We start from the raw sequence: 20,603 nt of genomic DNA, 5'->3' as shown, positions 1-20,603 counted from the left end.
CTGGAGAACCTCACAGAGTTGACACAATCTGTGATTTCTGTCATTTTGACTTGTTCTTTGCCATTCTTTACATTGCCAGGTGTAATTTATGGTGGAGGCATGTACAAGTATCAATATGCACACACAACTGATTCAGTGCGTATCTAGGTCCACTTATAACTAACTTTGGCAGTGGAAATTCCAGTTCCATAATGATTGAGATTTATAAAACAGAGCATACATGTAACTTCTGATACAAATCTGTATTTACTGTCTGCAGTTAAATACCACCATGTGTGCCATATTAACAGTGAAAGTAGAATTTAAAGGAGTGGGTGAGGAATACAGTTTGAAACAGTTATTCATATCAAGTATAACTGCATGTCAGATGTATGAGACTGCAATACAAAGTATAATCAAAAGGTAAAAGGTATTTTAAATGACAGCTATTAAACAGCTGTGATGATCTGTCATGCGAAAATTATGTCAGAACTTTTTTATTTTAATTTTTTTTAATCTTACGTTTAATTATGTCAGAATTGAAGACAGGTGACATGGTGCACAAGAACCTTTTTATTTTCTGCACTGAATTGAAAAACATTTGTACACTCTATTTCTGCAGATAGGGGACATATTTTTGACATTGCTAAATGTCTTTAGGAACATTAGGAATTCATCAAAACATTCCAGATGAAAGAAATGTACAAAACAATTCCTTCATTGCCATAAAAACCAAATTTGCTGAGTTGTAATGTCTGTATTTAATACTGTGCAAAATGTATCTATCATATTGAAATGGCATTCAGTCAGTCAGCGGCAGAGGAGGAATGATGTGAAAATAATTGATATTCCACAGTCTCTTATTGTCCACATTCACATCAAAAAGCCCAACTAAAAAAAACAAAGGCATTTCAGGATTGCAATTACGTATCTACAAAATCTGAATTTTAACAACCTAGCTATGTACACTGTACAGAGATTTAAACACAAACATACATCTTTCAAGAAGAAATCAGGCAGATTATAGAACAATACAGTGATGATACGAAGCAGTCAGATGACCTGGACCCGGATAAGTGATTGACTTCTGTCTGCAGACATGGTGAAGATGCTACAAAGTAGCAAATGATAACTGGTCTGTACTTGTATAGCGCCTTTCCAACCACTGAAAGCTTTTACACACATTCACGCACATTCATTCACTGATGGCAGAGGGTAAGGTGCCCTCAGAAACAGAAGTGAATACATTCACACATTAATATATGGCACAGCCATCGGTTGCAATTTGGGATTAAGTATCTTGCCCAGGGATACTTCGACATGCACATTGGGGGAGTGGGATGAAACCACCGACACTCTGAAACAGAGGAATGTAGTGCCGCTAAAATGTGTCTGCTCCACATGGACAATAAACACCAAACAAATTGAGGGAGAGTAGATAATATATGGTCACCAACTCAGGCTCACAGCATAATGCAGCTGGTGTTCGTCAATTATTTTCAACTCTGCAGTGGCATTGTGTCCTATATAATGATTTTTCACCATGAATTAACAATTACTGTAGGATTTTGAAATATGGCAATTTCATCAAAAACAGTATGACAAGCCAACATCAAAACAATAGTGCAACATAAAAAAAAACAATTTCACAAAACAAAATGACTGATGCTAAGAGTGGCTGTGGTTGCAAATAGAATTAGCATTTCTATCATAACATTTCTACTTACAGTAACTATCTTTTTATCTGAAGATAAAGTATTTTCTTTTCTTAATATTTTTTTTACAAGATAACAATTAAAATCCAGCAAGATGGAGCAGAGCATCAGTTTAGACAGAACACCTAATGCCAACACTGCTACAGCTTCCTCCACAACCCCAGTCTCCTTATGTGCTACATTTTGTTGATTTACCAAAATTTAAAGTTCATGTTTATGAAGTGGGATTAGTTCTCCAGCAGAATCATTGTTGCCACTCCATACAGCATGTATCAGATACTGTATATATGTTTTGTTTGTGTAATATTAATCTGAAAAGAGCAAAGAGAAAGAGCAATATTTCCCAATTAAGTGTAGTGAAGTAGCTGTATAAAGCTGCATACAGTGAATAGTAATAATTCATACTGACTGCATAGAAATGACGTACCTCAAAATTGAACTTAACTAAAGTACTTGAGAAAAGGTACTTACTTTACACCGCTGCTAACATTTGGCAATGAGATAAGACAACAATAAGTTCATCTTGATATCAAGCCTCCACTTACATTTTATCCCTCAGTCTAAAGTAGTCCTGATCACTTTAAAACAATTTTGGGGTTATATTAGAATTAAATGATTTGTCCTCATGACAAAAATAAGATAATTATCTTGAGTATACAAATATATTCATGTATGACACAGTGCTTATTTTTGTCATGAGGACAAATCATATAATTCCTTACAATACATTAGCAACTACAGTAGCTCTTGGTTTCCGCACAAAACTAGGTACAAAAAAAATGAAGCTGGAAAATCAATGATACATTGAACCTTTTGGGCTACTGAGAGAGGATAACTGAAGATTCATGGCTTAATGCAGTACTTGATTTTTGGGGGGGAAGGAGCAAGCACATTCCACATTTAAACAAATAAATGGCTTTTTGAAATGGGGCCAGAACACTGCTTCATACTTATTCACCAGTAAGGTTATACTATTTTACAAAGTCTGTAGCTCAAAGCACTAAAAAGTTTACAAATCCAAGAAGGAAAAAAGGAAAATGGGGATCTGTTTGATTTTTTTTTTTTTTCGAAAGAAGAGGTCTGATGGGCTTCTGTGAAGGAGCAGGGAACCAAACAACTTGTTCACTTACATTATTGTCCCTTCTCTTTTGTAAATTTTTTTCTATTGCAGATGTAAATTTCAATATCTTTTGGACTAGTCTGATTCACATTTCACATTACAAATGACTCCTTATTGGAACAGGAAGGGCACTTCTGATTGTTCTGCACAGCGGCAACAGGACTGACAACACTCAGTTTGTTGTTTATGGTAAAACTTAACACTCCCATTTCTGGACAGAGTTTCATGAGACTCTAGGAGTTGAAACAAGTGAAATGTGGTGTTAAATATGCGGTTTTAAGGTTACTGTTATAGTCTATGGTTGTATCAGCATCCCCTGGGATAACATCCGCTTATGTGTCTCCATCCGTTCAGTCACACCTCAGTCTGTTGCTGTGAGTCAGTAATGATGGTCACCCCTCGAGGAAGCTCGTCCATACTGTCAAAGTCGCCGCTATGTTCAGAGTCGTCCAGCCCACAGGGGATCGACATGTCTGAGGCTGATGATGCATCACCAGATTGTCGCATATTTAACGACACAGAGTTATCAGTGTTTCCTGGGGTTGAAGTGCTGAAATCCCCGTGTGGTACTTCCCCCAGGGGCAGCTGATGGGGCGGCAGGTATTGGCTGGGGTGGAAATGTGGCCTGGCATGCTGACTTCCAGTGCTGCCAGAGCTCAGGGTGCTTTCCTTGGATACTGGTGGGTTGGCTGCTGTGTAAGACTCAGGATAATCCTCACCTGTGGGCAGCGGAGGTGGCAACTGGTCTTGGTTCAAGAACTCTTCTTCGTGGGGAGGGGGGTAGTCGCTGTCGATGTCATAGCCTCCGAGGTAGTAGTCTGACTCAAGTTCACGGGTGCTTCCTCCAAGGTGGGGGGCTGAGCCTGCTACATTGCTGCCAGGATGTGCCTCATAGCCTGGCACCTCTTCAATGTCTGACAGCCTGGTGCTCGGCATCCAGTCGGACGTGTCCCAGTGATACGCTGAATAGTAGAAGGGGAGATGGTTAGTAACAATCTGCACTGTGAAAATGGTAAGCGCCAACAGTGGCCCAAATTGGAACAGCCAACAAACTAATCCTGTACAGCAGACATGCCTTCACTATGCACCAGGCATGTTAGACTCAGCAACAACATCAACCATGCACAGAGTCCCTGAAGGTCAGGTACATGACAAGGCACAACCTGTACAGAAAACATGAGGTCATGTTAGGGTTACATGCACAACAGAAGCCTTTGAGGGTCGGGGGGCACAGGTGTCACAGCATGCTAAGCTTCATGGAGAATTGCAGCACTCAAACCATGTGACAGGCTCAAAAAACACAGCAATATTTGATTCAGGATGTTAGAGTGATACACCAGATATCTGGTAGATTTTCTTACTGGCCAATGTAACAAAGTGATAAAAAACGTGTTGTCAGTGGGTTGTTTGCTCCGATGCACCCTTGTTGCCACTTAAACGCTTGATTCAGAAACTTAAATATGCAGTAGGGATATAATGATTAAGTGTCCCATTTCAGCAACTATCCTTGCCAAAATATCAGTGGTGTAACGGTACAGTCTGGTTTGTACCTCAGTTTTAGGGTCACGGTTTAGGACATTTTCGGTACAGCAGGGAAAACAAAGAAATGTAGAAAATAAATGTAGAAAATAAATGTTTTTGTTATTTTGAAAAAATTTAAACATTCAATATTCTAACTGTAAAGGTTAAGACACTCAAATACTGGCATATTGATAATAAAAAAATAAATAACACAAATATGGTTTGTGTTTCCGCACAAAACTAGGTACAAAAATAATGAAGCTGGAAAATCAATGATACATTGAACCTTTTGGGCTACTGAGAGAGGATATATATCTTATATACTATATATTCTGTATACTCTGTGACCAAGAATGGGCCCATATTTGCAGCGATAAACACTCCTATGGCATTATTTATTGCGGAGAGAAGGATTCGCCTTCCAGTGTGTTTTTTCTCATTACGCTAATCAACACATTTGCGTGATGTCATTGTAAATGTTATGTTTGAAGTGTATCCACAGACATATCCAACTTTAGTTAAACAATGTCGGCATACAATTTGTCCATTTTTGCTATAACTAACCTGGAAACCGTAATGGATCCAAACTCATTTGTGTTTGCCATTCAGAGGCAGTGAAAATACATGATTAACGATATTCAGGTTCAGATTATCTCCTTGACTTACCTGGTTAACGAGGCTAAGCCGACTAGCATGCTACAGCTGACAAGACAACAACTGGTGCACTGCCAAAACTTTCCAGCTAAAACTCGCGAGTCAACATAAATATGACCATTATGACACTAAATGTTTGGCTCACAGGGTGTACTGAACCAAGGAATTCACATAGTAAATGTCCTGTACTGAAAGGTTCGGGATGAATACATCAGTACACCCCGAAAGAATACTGACAGGATTGGTTGTTCGTTCCATTGTCTACCTACAGTATGTTTTCCTATAAATTGACTTATTGTGGTTCATTATCAGAAGCAAAAGCAGAAGTAACATTATATTGCTATTGTTATTAAACCTCGGCGCTAGGAGGTTGTGTCTGATGGTTGGAACAGGTGACTGCAGTACACATCCCTTCTTCTACTAACAGTCGATGCTGGTTTCTTTTCACCATGATCCCCATCTTACTCTAACTTTACCCAGATAGTTTTAGTTGCCTGATCAACTTCACCAAACTGCAAACATAAAAGAGGTAGATCAGAAACATATGAATGATATTTGGGTCTTGTAGCTTGTTTTGGAAGGCAGTGAAAAACAATGATGGCTTGTTTGGCATGTCATTCTACAGACAGGGACGCCAGATCAAAAAACTCTCATATGGCTCTTTTTGGAAGGAAATGACAAACAAACTAGGGGGTGATGTGGTTTCTGAACTTACCACCAGGAAGCTGTAGCCTAAAGTCAATTAGTGATGAACATGTCCATGTCCAGAGTGCTAACAACAGCCAATGGTATGCCTGGCTTCCATTATTTACATCTTATTGGTCCAGTTTTGTAAATAATTTACTGGTGATAGATAACCACCAAAACACCAAAAAAAGATAAATAGTATGTCACATGATTTTCTGACTGCTAGTTGATGAAGACTGACCCAATGCAGCTTAAAGAAGTAACAACCAGCAGTCTTACATCATAATAAATTAGCTGTCTCTTCCAAATTCAAGCAAAAGGCTGATTTCTTGACCACATTTCTTGGCAGAACCTTTGGAATGGGATAGACTTGTTAATCCAATAAAACATATTCTGTCTTGAATGAAAACTTTGAAAGAGAGGGAAATAGGACCCAGTTAGGTTATTGAGCACTGGAGCCAACAATCTACTGACATAGCACCAGTAATGATTCTCATCTCAAAGCTAGAAAGATAATCTACCCAAAACTCTGCAGATTAACTTAACTGAGGCAATATCAGAGCAAATGGTGAGTTAAAACAAAAACAATGCATCAAACAAAGAGACATCCATGCATCAAAGCAGAACACAAACCGTGGGAAGACTGAGGCTGTGAAAAGTTCCTCGCACAACAACTAGTAGCATGTACCATTTGGACTGGAGATAAAAATCGAAAGTGACATGGGGGGATGGAAAAAGTTGGTGCCAGGGAGTGGGGGGGTTTCTGGGCTGGGCTGCACATCACAATGAGTGGCCAACAAGCTTTGTGAGCGGTGGAAAATCACATCAAATCCCACATACACACACACACACACACACACACACACACACACAGGAAAGGAAAGGTATGAGCAAAGTATGGAAGTATGAAAGTACAGCTGGGTATACACAGAGGTAGAGAGATACAGGGTGTAGACAAAATAATTTCAGGGTTGATAGACTAGCAGAGATGAAAAGTGTTGATTCACGATTTTATTTTCACGCAAACTCTATCTGGGGTCAATGCCTGACTATAGGTCTGATACATGCATTACTATATTCCTTAACTCATTATCAGTGGCCAGTGGTGGAAGAAGTACTCAATTTTTCTACTTAAGTAAAAGTACAGATAGCACATGAAAAATGTTACTCAAGTAAAAGTAAAAGTCATCCAGTATAAACCTACTCCAGTAAAAGTAAAAAAGTACCTGGTTTTAAAAATACTTAAGTAATCAAAAGTAAAAGTACTACACATTCAAGTCTATTGAGCTTACAAAAAGCAATCTATCTTCTTAAATTCACTAAGAAACATGTGAATACAGCATTATAAGTTGTAGTGAATCACAATAAGGAAAACGCAGGAGTCGCAAGAGGACAAGTGGATATTTCCTATATGTGGGGAGGATAAGTCTGCGTTATTGCTCTGCTGTTGTGGTAGTATCCCCTTCAGAACGTCTGACAGACACAGAACCCCATTTGGGACTTTGGGTATGTTAAGATGAAACAAGGAGGCGGAAACCAAAACTATTCACAATATCACCAAACATGTTAACACACATGTTAACTTCAGCACCTCTCATAAAGTGCAACTCACAGTCCCAAACAGCAAAGTTGGCTTCAGTTTTTAGATGTTTATATTGCAAAACTCTACCAGCTACGTTACACCTGACACCACTGAGCTCTCATTACAATCCTCCCTCTGTAAGAAGCCTGAATGGAAACCTTCTAGAAAAACCCAGTGCTGGTTTGAACAGACCACTGCGCACTAACACAGACCTCATGAAGTCTGATAAGACTGGGGGCCAATCTGAGCTGCTTGGATCTGATGCTGGCTGTACATCTCTCGCTGTGCTCGTACTGGCTGAGCCTGCCTGTGTTTCACCTGGGTCTGTGGGACTTGCTAAAGAAGTCTGTACTGGGTGTGTGCAGATACTGGCTGAGGCTGGATGTGGATCAGCTGTGCTTATACTGGCTGACTGGCTGGAGTCTGTTCCTGTACTGGCTGATGATCCCACATCTACTCTACTGACAAACTTCAGCATAGTCCCTGTAAATTATATATATTTTCTATATATTAATTTTATCAGCTGCATCAGGCCCATTCAAACCAGGTTTCTTTAGTACATTTTCAAATATAAAATACTATTTATAAAATGACTTGCCTGAATATGTGATGCGAATTATTTACTGAGATGTGCGTCGTTCTGTCCAGCTAATCAACATTTCAATAGTCAATGTGAATCCACTGTCTCCCATCTTGCATTAGTCCATAGTTGTAACTAAACTTCACTGTCTTGTTTTAAATGATGTATGAGCAGTGCCCTCACATCCTGTCTCTGGACTGGTCCCACAGATGTTTCTTGCTCGAATGCATGAGTTTAATTTTGTGCACTTGTATATGAATGTATTTCCATGCTCAATGTGGTCATCTTTCTGAGCTACAGTTTATAAACGCAGTGGCCCGTCTGCGTTTATCAAAAGAGTTGGATTTCACTCTAACATTGTTCAGTCACAGTCTGGCTACAACCAAGACACGACAGACCAGGAGCTGTGCTGCTCAGCTGGTTAGCAGGACAGACAGAGAAAGAGAGATTCACTGCAGCTGCACATTAGGCATAGGTGTGATCTGCTGACTTGGAGAGGAGAGAACACAAGTTTACCTGGCTACTTTTCCCGCAGTTCACTCTCAGCCTAGAAGGATAGTCCCTCTTCATCCTCTCATCCAGCTCTGCGCTGGACTGTCACTATATATAACCGTTCTCATCTCAGGATGTCCAATACATACACTTTCAGAATTTTGACATTAAAAGGTACCCATTAGCGTCTGTGGGAGAGGGTGTCTCTACGTTCGTGTTAAAAGTGTCCCCCGAAACCCCCTCCCTTACCGTAACCATCAGAAATGTTCATGCCTAAACCTAAGTCACTGACTTTAAGCATGTTGACAGGCTTCCATACAGCTGTTCACATCGGCCTCACGGCCGGTAGGGTTAGCCTCCTTTGTGCTGCTGTGATGTAGCAAACGGTGGCGTTTCGTACGGACGCTGAAGGGTATCTTTAGTGTCAAATAATTACGTTTTGTCATTGTCTGAAAGCGTCGGTAATAACGCACTGAGATTAGAAAGCGTTGGTATGCTGGTGTCTCATCAGCTGGGCCAAGTTGATTTCTCAGTTTTAAATTTGTTTTTCACAGTTGCTCCACTCAGGTGCACTGCATAGGCTACTAATACCAATTTAACGAGGTCTTGAGCATAATGTAACAGAGTAAAAAGTTGATATTTGGCTTTGAAAGCAAAGTGAAAGTAAAAAGCGGCAACAACAAAAAATACTCAAGTAAAGTACAGATACCGAAAAACACAACTTAAGTACAGTAATGAAGTATTACTTTGTATGTACTTTCCACCACTGCCAGTGCTGACATAACTTTAATTTACAACCAGTTTTAATTAATTTGCTCCAGAGGTGGGTCATATAAGGTTGAATACTAATTAGCAGCATCTATCAGCTATAAAACATGGCTAGGAAATCAGCATCTAGTGAATCCGAATACATTCTATGGTTAAAAGGAGGAATCAAACAAGGCAAACAAAAATGCATTTTGTCTTGTCTGTTGGTGCTACAGGACACATTAGGTAGGTAAATTTTAAGTCACAACATAATATGTTATATAATGAAATAGAGTTTGTAACTCCCTTCTGCTACATAGACGACAATATACATTAATACAGAATCAATTATAAAAATGGAAATAAACAATATTCAGTGTTCAATGGAGCAGTGCTGAGGATGACTTAGAGTTTAAGGCTCTGATAGCTTGGGGGAAAACTGCTCTGCAGTCTGGTGGTGCGGCAGCTGAAACTTCTATATCTCTTCCCAGAAGGCAGCAGGGTGAACAGGCTGTGGCTGCTGGGTACTGTCCTTTAGTATCCTTTGGGCTCTGCAGGCACCTCACCTCACCGATATCACTGATGCTGGAGATGGGTACCAATGATCTTCTGAGCAGTTTAATCACCCGCTGCAGAGCCCTCCGGTGCTGGGCCGTGCACATCCCATGCCAGTTTGTGATGTTTCCAGTCAGGATGCTTTCTGTTGCTCCTCTGTAAAAGCTGACAAGAACTTGATGTGGGAATTTGGCCTTCTAAAGCTTCCTCAAGAAATACAGCTGTTTTAGAGCTTTCTTCACCAGTGTGATGTGAGATGTGAGACGACCATGTCGGGTTCTCTGTGATGCTGATTCCCAGGAACCTGAAACTGTTCACCTGCTCCACATCAGCTCCACTGATGTAGACAGGAGTGTGTGTCCTTATCTCCTTCTTCCTGAAATCAACGATTAGCTCCTTGGTTTTGCTGACGATGGTGGCTGTCTTGAAGCAGGTGGGAACCCTCTCCTGAGATAGTGAGATGTTGAAAATGTCAGTAATAACATCAACTAGCTGATTGGCTCAGGTTTTTAGTACACGATCAGGGATGTCATCAGTCAACTGATTTACTCCTCTGGAGGTGGAGTAGACTTTACAGCTGACTCCTTGTTGAGGAGATCACAGCGAGCATAAAAGGTGTTAAGATCATCAGGTAATGTGGCCTCAAACATGATGGGGGAGCTCCTTCATTTTGTAGCCTGTGATGTTTTGATGGCCTGCCACATATCTTTGGTGGTGTTGGTGTTGAGGTCTCTCTCCAGTCTCTGCTGATGTCTCCGCTTTGCCTCCTTTATGCCAGCTTTCAGTCTCGCTCTGGTGTTGCTGTAAGCCTTACATTTATGTAGATACACAGTCGTCCTCCTCTCGTCTTACTAGTGTCCTCTCTGCGCAGAATAAACTCCTTCCATCAAGTGTGACAGCTTCCTCTGGTACACTGCTATGCAGCCAGGTCTCTGTGAAGATGAGGGCACAGCAGTCTCTGCTTTCCCGTTGCTCAGCGAGCCTTAGTCTTACTTCCTCAATTTTACTCTCCAATGACATTAGCCAGGAGAACCCGTTTCTAGTTAGCACCAATATTGATTAATGTATTTCTGTCATAGGTGATCATAATTAAGCTTCCATAAAAAAAGAAGTAGAAAAAACAGATTAAAAACAAAAAATATAGCAAAAATTACGGGATATTTTGAGATTGTTTGAGATATTTTCTTATGGACCAAATAGTTGGCTAGACTGTACTACCAGAATATTTGTTATAAGTCCCTGATGACAGCAGGGCAAACACTCACACACATTATTTATTATTTACAGGACATAAGTCTTAGAACTCATTACACAATCTGTTTAACACCAACACAGACACAAATGACAACAAATAGGGACAAACATTTACAGGATGCTTACTGACATACAGCCTAATATGACCCACCTTTAGCAGTATTAACAATGTACTGTAGATTTGTTACTGCACAAAATAATGTGTATGTTATTTTCACAGGGTAATTATTTTGTCTACTCACTGCCGATAGAGACAAATAGATAAAGAGAGATAGAGAGAGAGATGGAGATAGATTGATAGAGAAAGATAAAAATGGAGATACAGAGAGAGATAGAGAATGCGAGATAGATAAAGAAAGAGAGAGATAGAATCAAATCAGACATTCAGAAACTCCCCTACTGCCTAGGAGAAATGCCCAAATGCCAAATGATTGCAGCAAAATGTATCTCCTCCTGCCATGAATTGAGAACAACCAGTGGAAACTCAGTAATATAGAAAATAAATAATTGTTATTGTTTGTATAAAATTACTGTGATATTATCACTTGTTTGTTATTATAATAATTGTTCTTTGGCAGGAGAATATGTTACTGCATGTCAAAAAGCAACACATATTTACAATTTAAGATGTATTTTCTTTTTTAATTTCATTTTATGGTTAATTATTTATATTTTATTATTTATTTGTGACTTTCTGCTTTGGCAACATGTTGTAACTAAAATGTCATACCAATAAAGCCAATTGAATTTAACAAAACTGAAATTGATATATTAAGAAAGATACATAGATAGAGAGACAGAATTGAATATATTGAAGTGAACGATCGATAGATAGATAGATAGATAGATAGATAGAGGTAGGGTATGTAGGCATTGAAGGGGTGCTGATAGTCACCTCTGTTGTAGGTTTGACCTTGGTCCATTACTGACACTGTCAAAGAACAACATAACACATTGGTCATGAGTGGGTCTACTGTTAGAAATGTAGTGTTACAGAATAGATGATTTAGGTTGGAGGTGCTAATGTGCAATGTGGAAATTAATGTGACTCCCTTGTGTTCTCAATGTACATACATTTCTAAAATTTGCAGTCCTGATTAACAGGGCAGCCAATACGATCCCTGTATTTTGTAATAGCTGTTATAAAATGTCCTCCCATTTTGAGCGTGAACAAGCACCTCATCATTTTACCCAAGATATAACAGTGACTGTTTTGGTACCATTCAACACTTACAACTCTCCTGAGCGGATGTAAGCTGTAGTTATTGAAGAAACTTTCCTCACAAGAAACAGTTGTATGTATGTGTGTGTGTTTGTCACAGCCATGACCAGGAACTCCAATTATTTCTATTATTTTCCTCCAAAACAATTATTTCTATTATTTTCCTCCAAAACATTTTTCTTACTTTGCCCGACCTGGAATGACTTTACATCTGTTTGTGTCCACTCCCATCTTTCCAGTGACAATGTATGCATTTGTGCTGTGTCTAACATTTGCTTTGCATTCTGAAGTGTTTGACTTTGACAGCAGAGATCGTGGATTGCATTCCACACTGACAAACAAGCTGTCTTTCTTGTTTCTATTAGGACTTAATAATTTTTTAATATGGTTAAAATGATGGAAGTGGAAGTGGGATGGACTGACTGTGGGAATATTTGAGAAAGGAGAAAAGAAATAATCTGTACACATAAGTCTTGACATGTTGGCAGCTAAATCTATTTCCAGTGCCCAGGACGGTTCACTTACTGAAAGGTACAGTATGTAACACATTGTGAGTGTACTGAGCTCGAGTATATAACTAAAGACACCTCTTTCAGAAGAGATACTGCAATGACAAGCCTGAAATAAGAGTAGAGTGGAAGAGTGGAAGGAGAGACACAGAGGGGATGAGACATGGTACCTTCACTTTCGATTGTGTCGACTGCATCATTGACCAGTCGAATGACGGTCACTATGGAAGCTTGTGGAGGGAAAAAAAGGAGATAAGTTTTGAAATACAGTCATTCAATGTGAAAAATGCTCATCATGGTGTTAAATTGCGTAGGGCTGCCCCTACTGCCAATTCTGTCTGCAGAGAGGACAACATTGTCTGCTTCTGGCACAGTCAAGACTTCTTGCTGATTTGGATGTTTCGGGGGCAATTTGCATAACATACTGTTCTCATATATGGAGGTAGTTTAGGTTAAAAAAAATACTGTCTAACAAAGAGAATTAACTTAACAAATACAAAGAAAGCTACATGACAGCAAAACAATATAAAAGCAAAAAACAACACTAGTACGTTCCTACTGCTTTTTAGGGAATGACAACTGTATTTCCAACGAAGGTCGAGGACAAGGGCAACTGGACTTGGTTGAAGATACTAGAAGAAGTTTCGTCCCTCATCCAAGACACTTCTTCAGTTCTGACTGACTGGTAGGGAAACTCAGCTATTTAACCTATGGGGTTGTTAGATAGGATCGTCAATACCGCTCCTGTTAGTGCTCCTGGCTGTTTTAACGACAGTCGTCATGGTCGTTAGAGCCACCTGTGGCCAAGTCTGAATGACCATCATTGGCATCTTCACCTGAGGCCAATAGGTTATGTTTGTTGAGTTTCCTGGGAAGTGATGAAAGGACAGCATTGTAAGTGGGGGATAAGTGGTGGCGTAGACCCCCTCCCCTGTTCAATGACGGCTTCTCAACCCTGGTGTAGATGCTTCCTTGACACCTCTTTCAAACCATCCATCTTCTCGGTCTAAAATGTGCACCTGGTGGTCCTCAAACGAGTGTCCTCTGTCCTTCAGATGTAAGTAGACTGCAGAGTCTTGACCTGAGGAGTTGGCCCTTCTGTGTGTAGCCATGCGTTTGTGTAGTGGTTGTTTAGTCTCCCCAATATGCAGGTCTGTGCATTCCTCACTGCATTGGACCGCATACACTAGATTGCTTTTCTTGTCTTTGGGTGTGCGGTCTTTGGGATGGACCAGTATCTGGTACAGCACTGAGCCACTGGCACAGATATGTGGATGACACTTGGTCAAAATTAAAACCCAAGAAGTGCAAGCCTTCACAGAACACATCAACTCGGTGGACAGTAATATCAAGTTCATACGAGAAGATGTCCACAACAACAGTTTGGCCTTCCTGGACTGTGCTGTACTAATTGAAGAGGACAGGAACCTGCAAATTGGAGTGTACAGGAAACCCACACACACGGATCAATACTTACTTTTTGATTCCCACCACCCACTGGAGTACAAGCTAGGGGTCATCAGAACCTTGCACCACAGAGCAGAAAACATACCAACAAGTGCAAAAGCCAGAGAGAAGGAACAGAAACATCTGAAGGGGGCACTTACAGCCTGTGGATACCCTAAATCGACCTTTGTGAAAACACAGAGCCACAAAATCCAGGAAGAAGACCAAAACTACAGGGGATGAGGAGAAGAAGGTCAAACACAACAACATTGTGATTCCATACGTGTCTGGAGTATCAGAAAACTCAGGAGGATTTTCAACAAACACAACATCCCTGTGTTTTTTAAACCCAAGAACATGCTAAGACAGAGGCAGTCAGTGGCGGTTCTAGACCAGTTTTATTAAGGGGGCCAGGCTGGGGCTAGTTGTGTTGTCAGAGGGGCCCATTCAATCCGGGACAAAAGAGACAAAGGCAATGTTCAAGCTTTCAAAATGTCTTGTTTAGTATATAATGTAATGTTTTAGTATGTTTCAATAACTTACAGTTATTTGTTTCAGTAACAGGATCTTTTCAGTAACTTAGTTATAGTTTTATTAAATTACATTATACAAAAAAAACATTCCTGTTAACTTTAGCTCAAGTTACAGGACATTCTTTGATGCAACACTTCTTTGTAAGGCTTAATGAACAGTTTAAGCTCTAGTGTACGAGACATTCTCTGGATCCCAGTTTGTATTTTGTATCCCACTATAACTTTTGTTAGGAAACAACACACTTCTCCATATTCACCCCTGTTATTAGTCCTGATGTGAAGTATACACAAAATTAAATACTTGATAGTACGCCATCATCTGTGCTTTATAAAGGGGGATACATATTTTGGTAGACTGCATGTCCAGCCAGGTAAAGAATTGTTTTTTACTGGCTTAAGTCTTTATTGCACAACGTACTTACACTAACCAGCGTAGTTGTCATCAATGTCCGCTGATCAGCTGGCTGACCTCGATCCGTGTGTGCGCGTGTGTGGAGGCACTCTGCAGACACAGAGGAGCGGGAGAGGCTGCAGGTCAGACAGTTGTTGAGCCTTGATTGGCGGTGATCGGTACAGCGAATGTGAAACTCAACCATGAAGATAAGGAAACCATATAGTTCACTCTGTAGCTACTTCCATTCACTATACATATAGTTGTACTTTTGTTGTCATATCCATTAGATTATGTGCTGGGCCACATGGAGGTTGCTTCTGGCGGATGTGGGCGCCAATTCAATGGGGCTGCTGTAGACTTTTCGTTCAGCGAAAAAAAACGCCACACAGTGCAGTGAGGAATGCACTGAACTGTACATTGGGGAAACTAAACAACCACTACACAAACGCATGGCTCAACACAGAAGGGCCAACTCATCAGGTCAAGACTCTGCAGTCTACTTACATCTGAAGGACAGAGGACACTCGTTTGAGGACCACCAGGTGCACATTTTAGACAGGATGGATGGTTTAAAAGAGGTGTCAGGGAAGCCATTTACACCTGGGTTGAGCCACCACTTATCCCCTACTTACAATGCTGTCCTTTCATCACTTCCCAGGAAACTGAACAAGCATTTCCTCTTGGCCTCAGGTGAAGATGCCAACGATGGTCGTGCCGACTTGGCCACGGGTGGCTCTAATGACAATGACGACTGTCGTTACCACAGCCAGGAGCACTAATGAACCAGCGGTATCAACGATCCTAGCTATCCCAGAGGTTGAATAGCTGAGTTTCCCTACCAGTCAGTCAGAACTGAAGGGAGGTGTCTTGGAGGAGGGATGAAACGTCTTCTAGTATCTTCAACCAAGTCCAGTTGTCCTTGACCTCGACCTTCGTTGGAGAACTATGACCTGGATGACTGAGAACCTTCGCAGACAAGTGTATAAGTAAGGCTGAGGCAAAATTCACATATTGTATATCAATTGATGATTATATGTTATATATGATTTGTGAATTATGATTCTGAAAAGTAAAACAATGAATATCATGGATTGCAAATAAAATATAGTGACACAGCACAACCACAACACAACTCTATGAAACAGTCAAAACCCCTTAGCCTCTTCGCAAATGCTTACATGTAAACCAAAATGCTGTGAGAAAATGTTTATGAAAACCTTTGGAATGCATTCCTGCATTATTTTGCAACAGTAATAGCAAATGGATAATTCATGCAAACATACATGACTAAATGTCTAAAAAAATCTAGATATGTAAAGGCTGAGAAGAACTGACAAAATATTGCTGATTTTGCTATTCTTAAGCTGATGATACACAGGGAAACTTTTTGAGCAATGTTGCTGGGGAATCTTGCTGGTTGCAACTGGATAGCGGTGGTGCGGGGAGGTGGTGGAGTGATGGGGGAAGGGGATTACGGTAATAATCTTTACTCATTACCATTGACAGCAACATTGCCCAGCACCATTGCTCTAAAAGTTGCTCCGTGTATCATCAGCTTTAGAGCCTTACCAGTAGTGGTGCTAAAAATATTTAGTTTTCTTATGATTTGTTTTGATAATTTAATTGGTAGTTGACAGTGTAGAAGCAGACAGGAAACACTTGGAGAGAGACAGGTGAATGAAACACATAAAAAAATGACCTGGGAGTTGACCATGAGGTCAGTAAAAGTTTTTAAAAGTTTTTTAGAGTTTATGTTAATGTGAACATGAATTTGCAATCTGTCCATGTTTGTAAATGGAACATTCTCCTGAAATAACAGGTCGATCAGTATTCATGGTTTTTGGGTGAATAAACGACAGTAGTTTGAAATTAAAGGGACTTGCGGTCACGGAGATGTAAAATGAATGTCTATGGGAGTGTTATTTGATATACGATTAATAGTGCCACCTAGAGGCCGATTGACACCAAATTTCACAGAGCCTCTTGGGAGAGCGTGCCAGATAAGGTCACCGAGCTTGGTGTAGATCGGACATTGCAAACCTAAGATATGACATCACATCCTGTTTTCAGCGTTTTTTGCAAACATTTGTTAGCTTATAATTGGGATATTTTTTGGCGGATCAAAATTTCCTCTACAAACTTTTATTATTTATGATTTAGCGAAATGAAAACATCATCGCACAGAGGTGTGTCCTATACCATACGATTCGGCACTATACTCCAAACACGCAGATATGTTGTGGTGGCAGTTCGGCTGACGGTGAGTGTCCTGTTAATTACTCCTTTTTTTTCTTGCATTCCATTTTCCACTGAGTTTTGCCTCTCTCCCTGTGTCTCCTCCCCTCTCCCTGTGTGTGTGCTCTCCCTCTCTCTCTGCTCCTTAGCCCGGCTGACAATCCACACCTGCGCCTCATCAACCTCCACCTCTGCCTGCCACACCTGCCAGCAATCAACCTCATCTCAACCAGTATTTCTACTCCGGTTCTCCACTCAATCTCCGCTTGATCGTTGTCGCTCCAGACTTGGTGTCACTGCTATATTCAAGCTTTTTATGATCTTGTTTGCATCTCGCTTCTCCGTCTCCTGCTTCCCAGAACTAATCCTGCCTGTCTATCTGTTTCCCCCGCTAGGTCCACTCACCTCCTGTCCAGTCTGCTGGGCTTGCCTACGTGCCTTCTCCCCTCGCATCACCTCCACGGCGCTCCCCCGGCTCGCCTTCGCTCCTCGCCAGTCTGCCAGCCACCACCCTCCTTCCCACCTCGGCCTCCTGTCCTCCTCGGCCCTCTCGCCTGAATCTCTCCTGCCCCTCCAGCTCCTCGGTCCTCCACGCTCGCGTCTCCCAGTGTCCTTCTCTCCCCCTTCTCCTGTCCCTCAACTCCCCCTTTTTTCCCCTTAATAAATCACTTTAAAAACCAGAAGCGTTGCGTTGTCCGAAACCACAACAAGATATAAGATTTATGAATGTGTGATGTAGCGGTGCGTAGTTATGAGGCAAAATGGCCCTTGGTTCAAAATCCCGTTTTTCAGCTTCGATTATAGCACCACCTGTCATCAGGGGCCCATGGGGAACAAAAGACCCAAATTTGGTATCAAACTATTTCGTTTTAAATAGTGTCACCTAGGGGCTAATTGCACCAAATTTTGCACAGCCACTCAGCCAGCCATGCCACATTAGGGCTCCAAGTTTGGTGTTGATCGGCCATTCCAAACCTAAAATATGACATCACTTCCTCTAACTAATGCTTTAGATGGGGTAAGGTGCACCTACAAGTAGGCCAGAAGGTGCATCCAATCAATTATTATAATTGATAAAGAGTAATTAACCCAGAAATATTTCACAATTTATGAGATTTGGACACGCAGGAAGTGAAGTCAGGTGACCTTCACTGTAATTGTCACATTAATAAACACATTGTTACCATTAACTGTCACAGTTTAATTAGATTTAGGTGCTAAAATGACTTGGTTGTGTTGAGGAAAAGATCATGGTTTGGGTTAAAATAAGCACATTAGTTGAAAAGAAGTCAATGTTGACTTGTGGTTTCACACAGGAATTGAACAGTGGTCTCTTCATCCCTAAGAGGTTTTTTTTTCGCTGTCTATACCATATGACCCGACTTTGATGGCACAGACTAAGTCACAAATATTAAAGTAATTTTATTCATAGATAACCCCTTGAGATGAAGCATTATGTTTTCAAGGGTGTCCAAATATAAAGCGTATTACATTTTGTAAACACAACACCATCTACATATAGAGTCAAAATCCACAAAAAAACTCTTTCAGGCGCACTGGGTCAATGAAAATGTCCAGTTTGAAAACTTATTAAGTCACAGTTGTCTAGTGGCAGTAACCCGTTAAGTTTTGATAATGCTTCTTCCAGTGGAAACATAAAGCACTGCAATTGGTTTCTGCATGTGGTGCTTAGGGGCATTATGAGGTGGCATTGGGTTCACTACGTCATCAAGGGGGATTTAATTTATGTACCCAGTCTGGGCCCCAACCTGGCCCAGCCCGCAATTCTAGGTCGCTGGATCTGTAACTGCTAAATAAAATCTGTATTAGCCCTTCCTATCCAATTGCTGTCCGTCCAGCGACTGCACTACACTCACTCACCCACTAAGCAGTGTATAAAAATGACAACCTCGGTCCTGGTGCCACCATATGGGTGGGTCCTTTTCATGATTTATATCTGAAACATACTGGTTTGGAAAACACAGTGGAAACAATAGGACAAAGAAATGAGACCTTAAGGGTTCTTACAGGTACATGTTAAGGGAAGCACCAGGTTATAGTTTGTTAAGTTTCCGCAGTGGAAAACATATATTATTGTACTCTCCCTTTCTTTCCTCTGTTTCCATACTTTCTACCTCTTACTAACTGAGTGATTCTTTCAGTACAACTACAGTCGCAGGAAAAAGTATGTGAACCCTTTGGAATTACCTGGATTTCTAAATAAATTGGTCATAAAATGTGATCTGACACAAGTCACAACAATAGACAAACACACACTGCTTCAACTAATACTACACAAGCAATTATGGGTCTTCATGTCTTTATTTAACATACTGTGTAAATATTCACGGTGCAATGAACCCTTGGACTTAATAACTGGTTGACCCCCTTTGGCAGCAATAACCACAACCAAACGGTCAGGAGGAATGTTGGGCATGCAGCCTGGAGGAGCCGGGGATTGAACAGGCAAGCCGCTCTACCTCCTGAGCCACAGCCACCCATCAAGCCAGCATTAATGTACGGGCTTACTTGGGCTTGAGCCCCAGGCCTATGAAGACAAGGGGCATATCATAAGCCAATAAAAAAATCACATTGTTTTGTAGTTTGTCGAATCTTCTGTCCATCACTTGATATTCATGTTTTTGGCTGCTGATTGATACAATTTACAAGTGACCCAAGTGTGAAACAGGATGCGACAGCCTATCAGAATGTAGAGAAATAGTGACATGTGGTGTAGCCAATTCAAATTTATGCTAGTCACAGAAGTTAGTTGCTAGCTAAATGAAAATGTCGGGAAAGAAAAAGTTTGAGAGTGGTGCTCAAAAGCGAAAAATATTGCGACAGAAAGAAAACAGTGAGAGGAATTGTTAAAAAAGACCTCTCTGCCTCAGAACGACAATACAAGCACGAGAGAAAACTCTTCTCCAGAACACATTTCAAACACAAGCTTGGTAATGGTGAATATCTACTCAAAGGTTGGCTATGTTAATCACCATCGCAAGGTAGTGTGTTTTGCTTTGCATGCAAAATATTTGGCGAGAGCAAAGACAAGTCATCACCATTTGGCAGCATGGGCTACACTAATTGGAAGCATGCAAGTGAACATAAAGCAGAACATGAAAACTGTGACATGCACAGGAAATCTATGATTGCTTACATCAACCAGACAGCTGGCCGTGGGACAGTGGACTCGGAACTCAAAAAGCAGTTTAATGATGAGTGTGAATATTGGAAACAGGTTCTACAGAGGGTTGTTGCTGTAGTGAAATATTTGGCAGAGCGGGGACTTGCTTTTAGAGGTGATAGCCACAGGTTTGGAGACGGTAACAATGGCAACTATTTGGGTAGCATGGACCTGATCAGTCAGTTTGATCCTTT

General features: G+C 40.8%; 1 protein-coding gene across 5 annotated transcripts in view; it reads right to left on the bottom strand.

Annotated features, from left to right (window-relative positions):
* Positions 1–534: 534 nt before the first annotated feature.
* fat3a (FAT atypical cadherin 3a) overlaps positions 535–20,603 on the bottom strand; it is a 322,007-nt gene continuing 301,938 nt past the window's right edge. For 2 of the 5 annotated variants that reach the window (XM_038693323.1, XM_038693325.1), the window contains 3 exons: positions 12,788–12,847; positions 11,782–11,817; positions 3,169–3,776 (listed from right to left, as the gene is read on the bottom strand). In XM_038693323.1, coding sequence (XP_038549251.1) covers positions 3,169–3,776; positions 11,782–11,817; positions 12,788–12,847 — 704 coding nt within the window. Of the gene's footprint in view, positions 3,777–11,781; positions 11,818–12,787; positions 12,848–20,603 lie in introns of all 5 variants that reach the window. The other 3 variants (XM_038693326.1, XM_038693327.1, XM_038693324.1) reach the window with 2 other exon arrangements.

This window comes from Micropterus salmoides, unplaced genomic scaffold, assembly GCF_014851395.1.
Source record: "Micropterus salmoides isolate LMB-PRFRI ecotype aquatic unplaced genomic scaffold, ASM1485139v1 Ms_hic_scaffold_3, whole genome shotgun sequence".
Classification (NCBI taxonomy): domain Eukaryota; kingdom Metazoa; phylum Chordata; class Actinopteri; order Centrarchiformes; family Centrarchidae; genus Micropterus; species Micropterus salmoides.
Note: the sequence above shows the minus strand (reverse complement) of the source record. Positions and strands in the feature narration are given on the sequence as shown.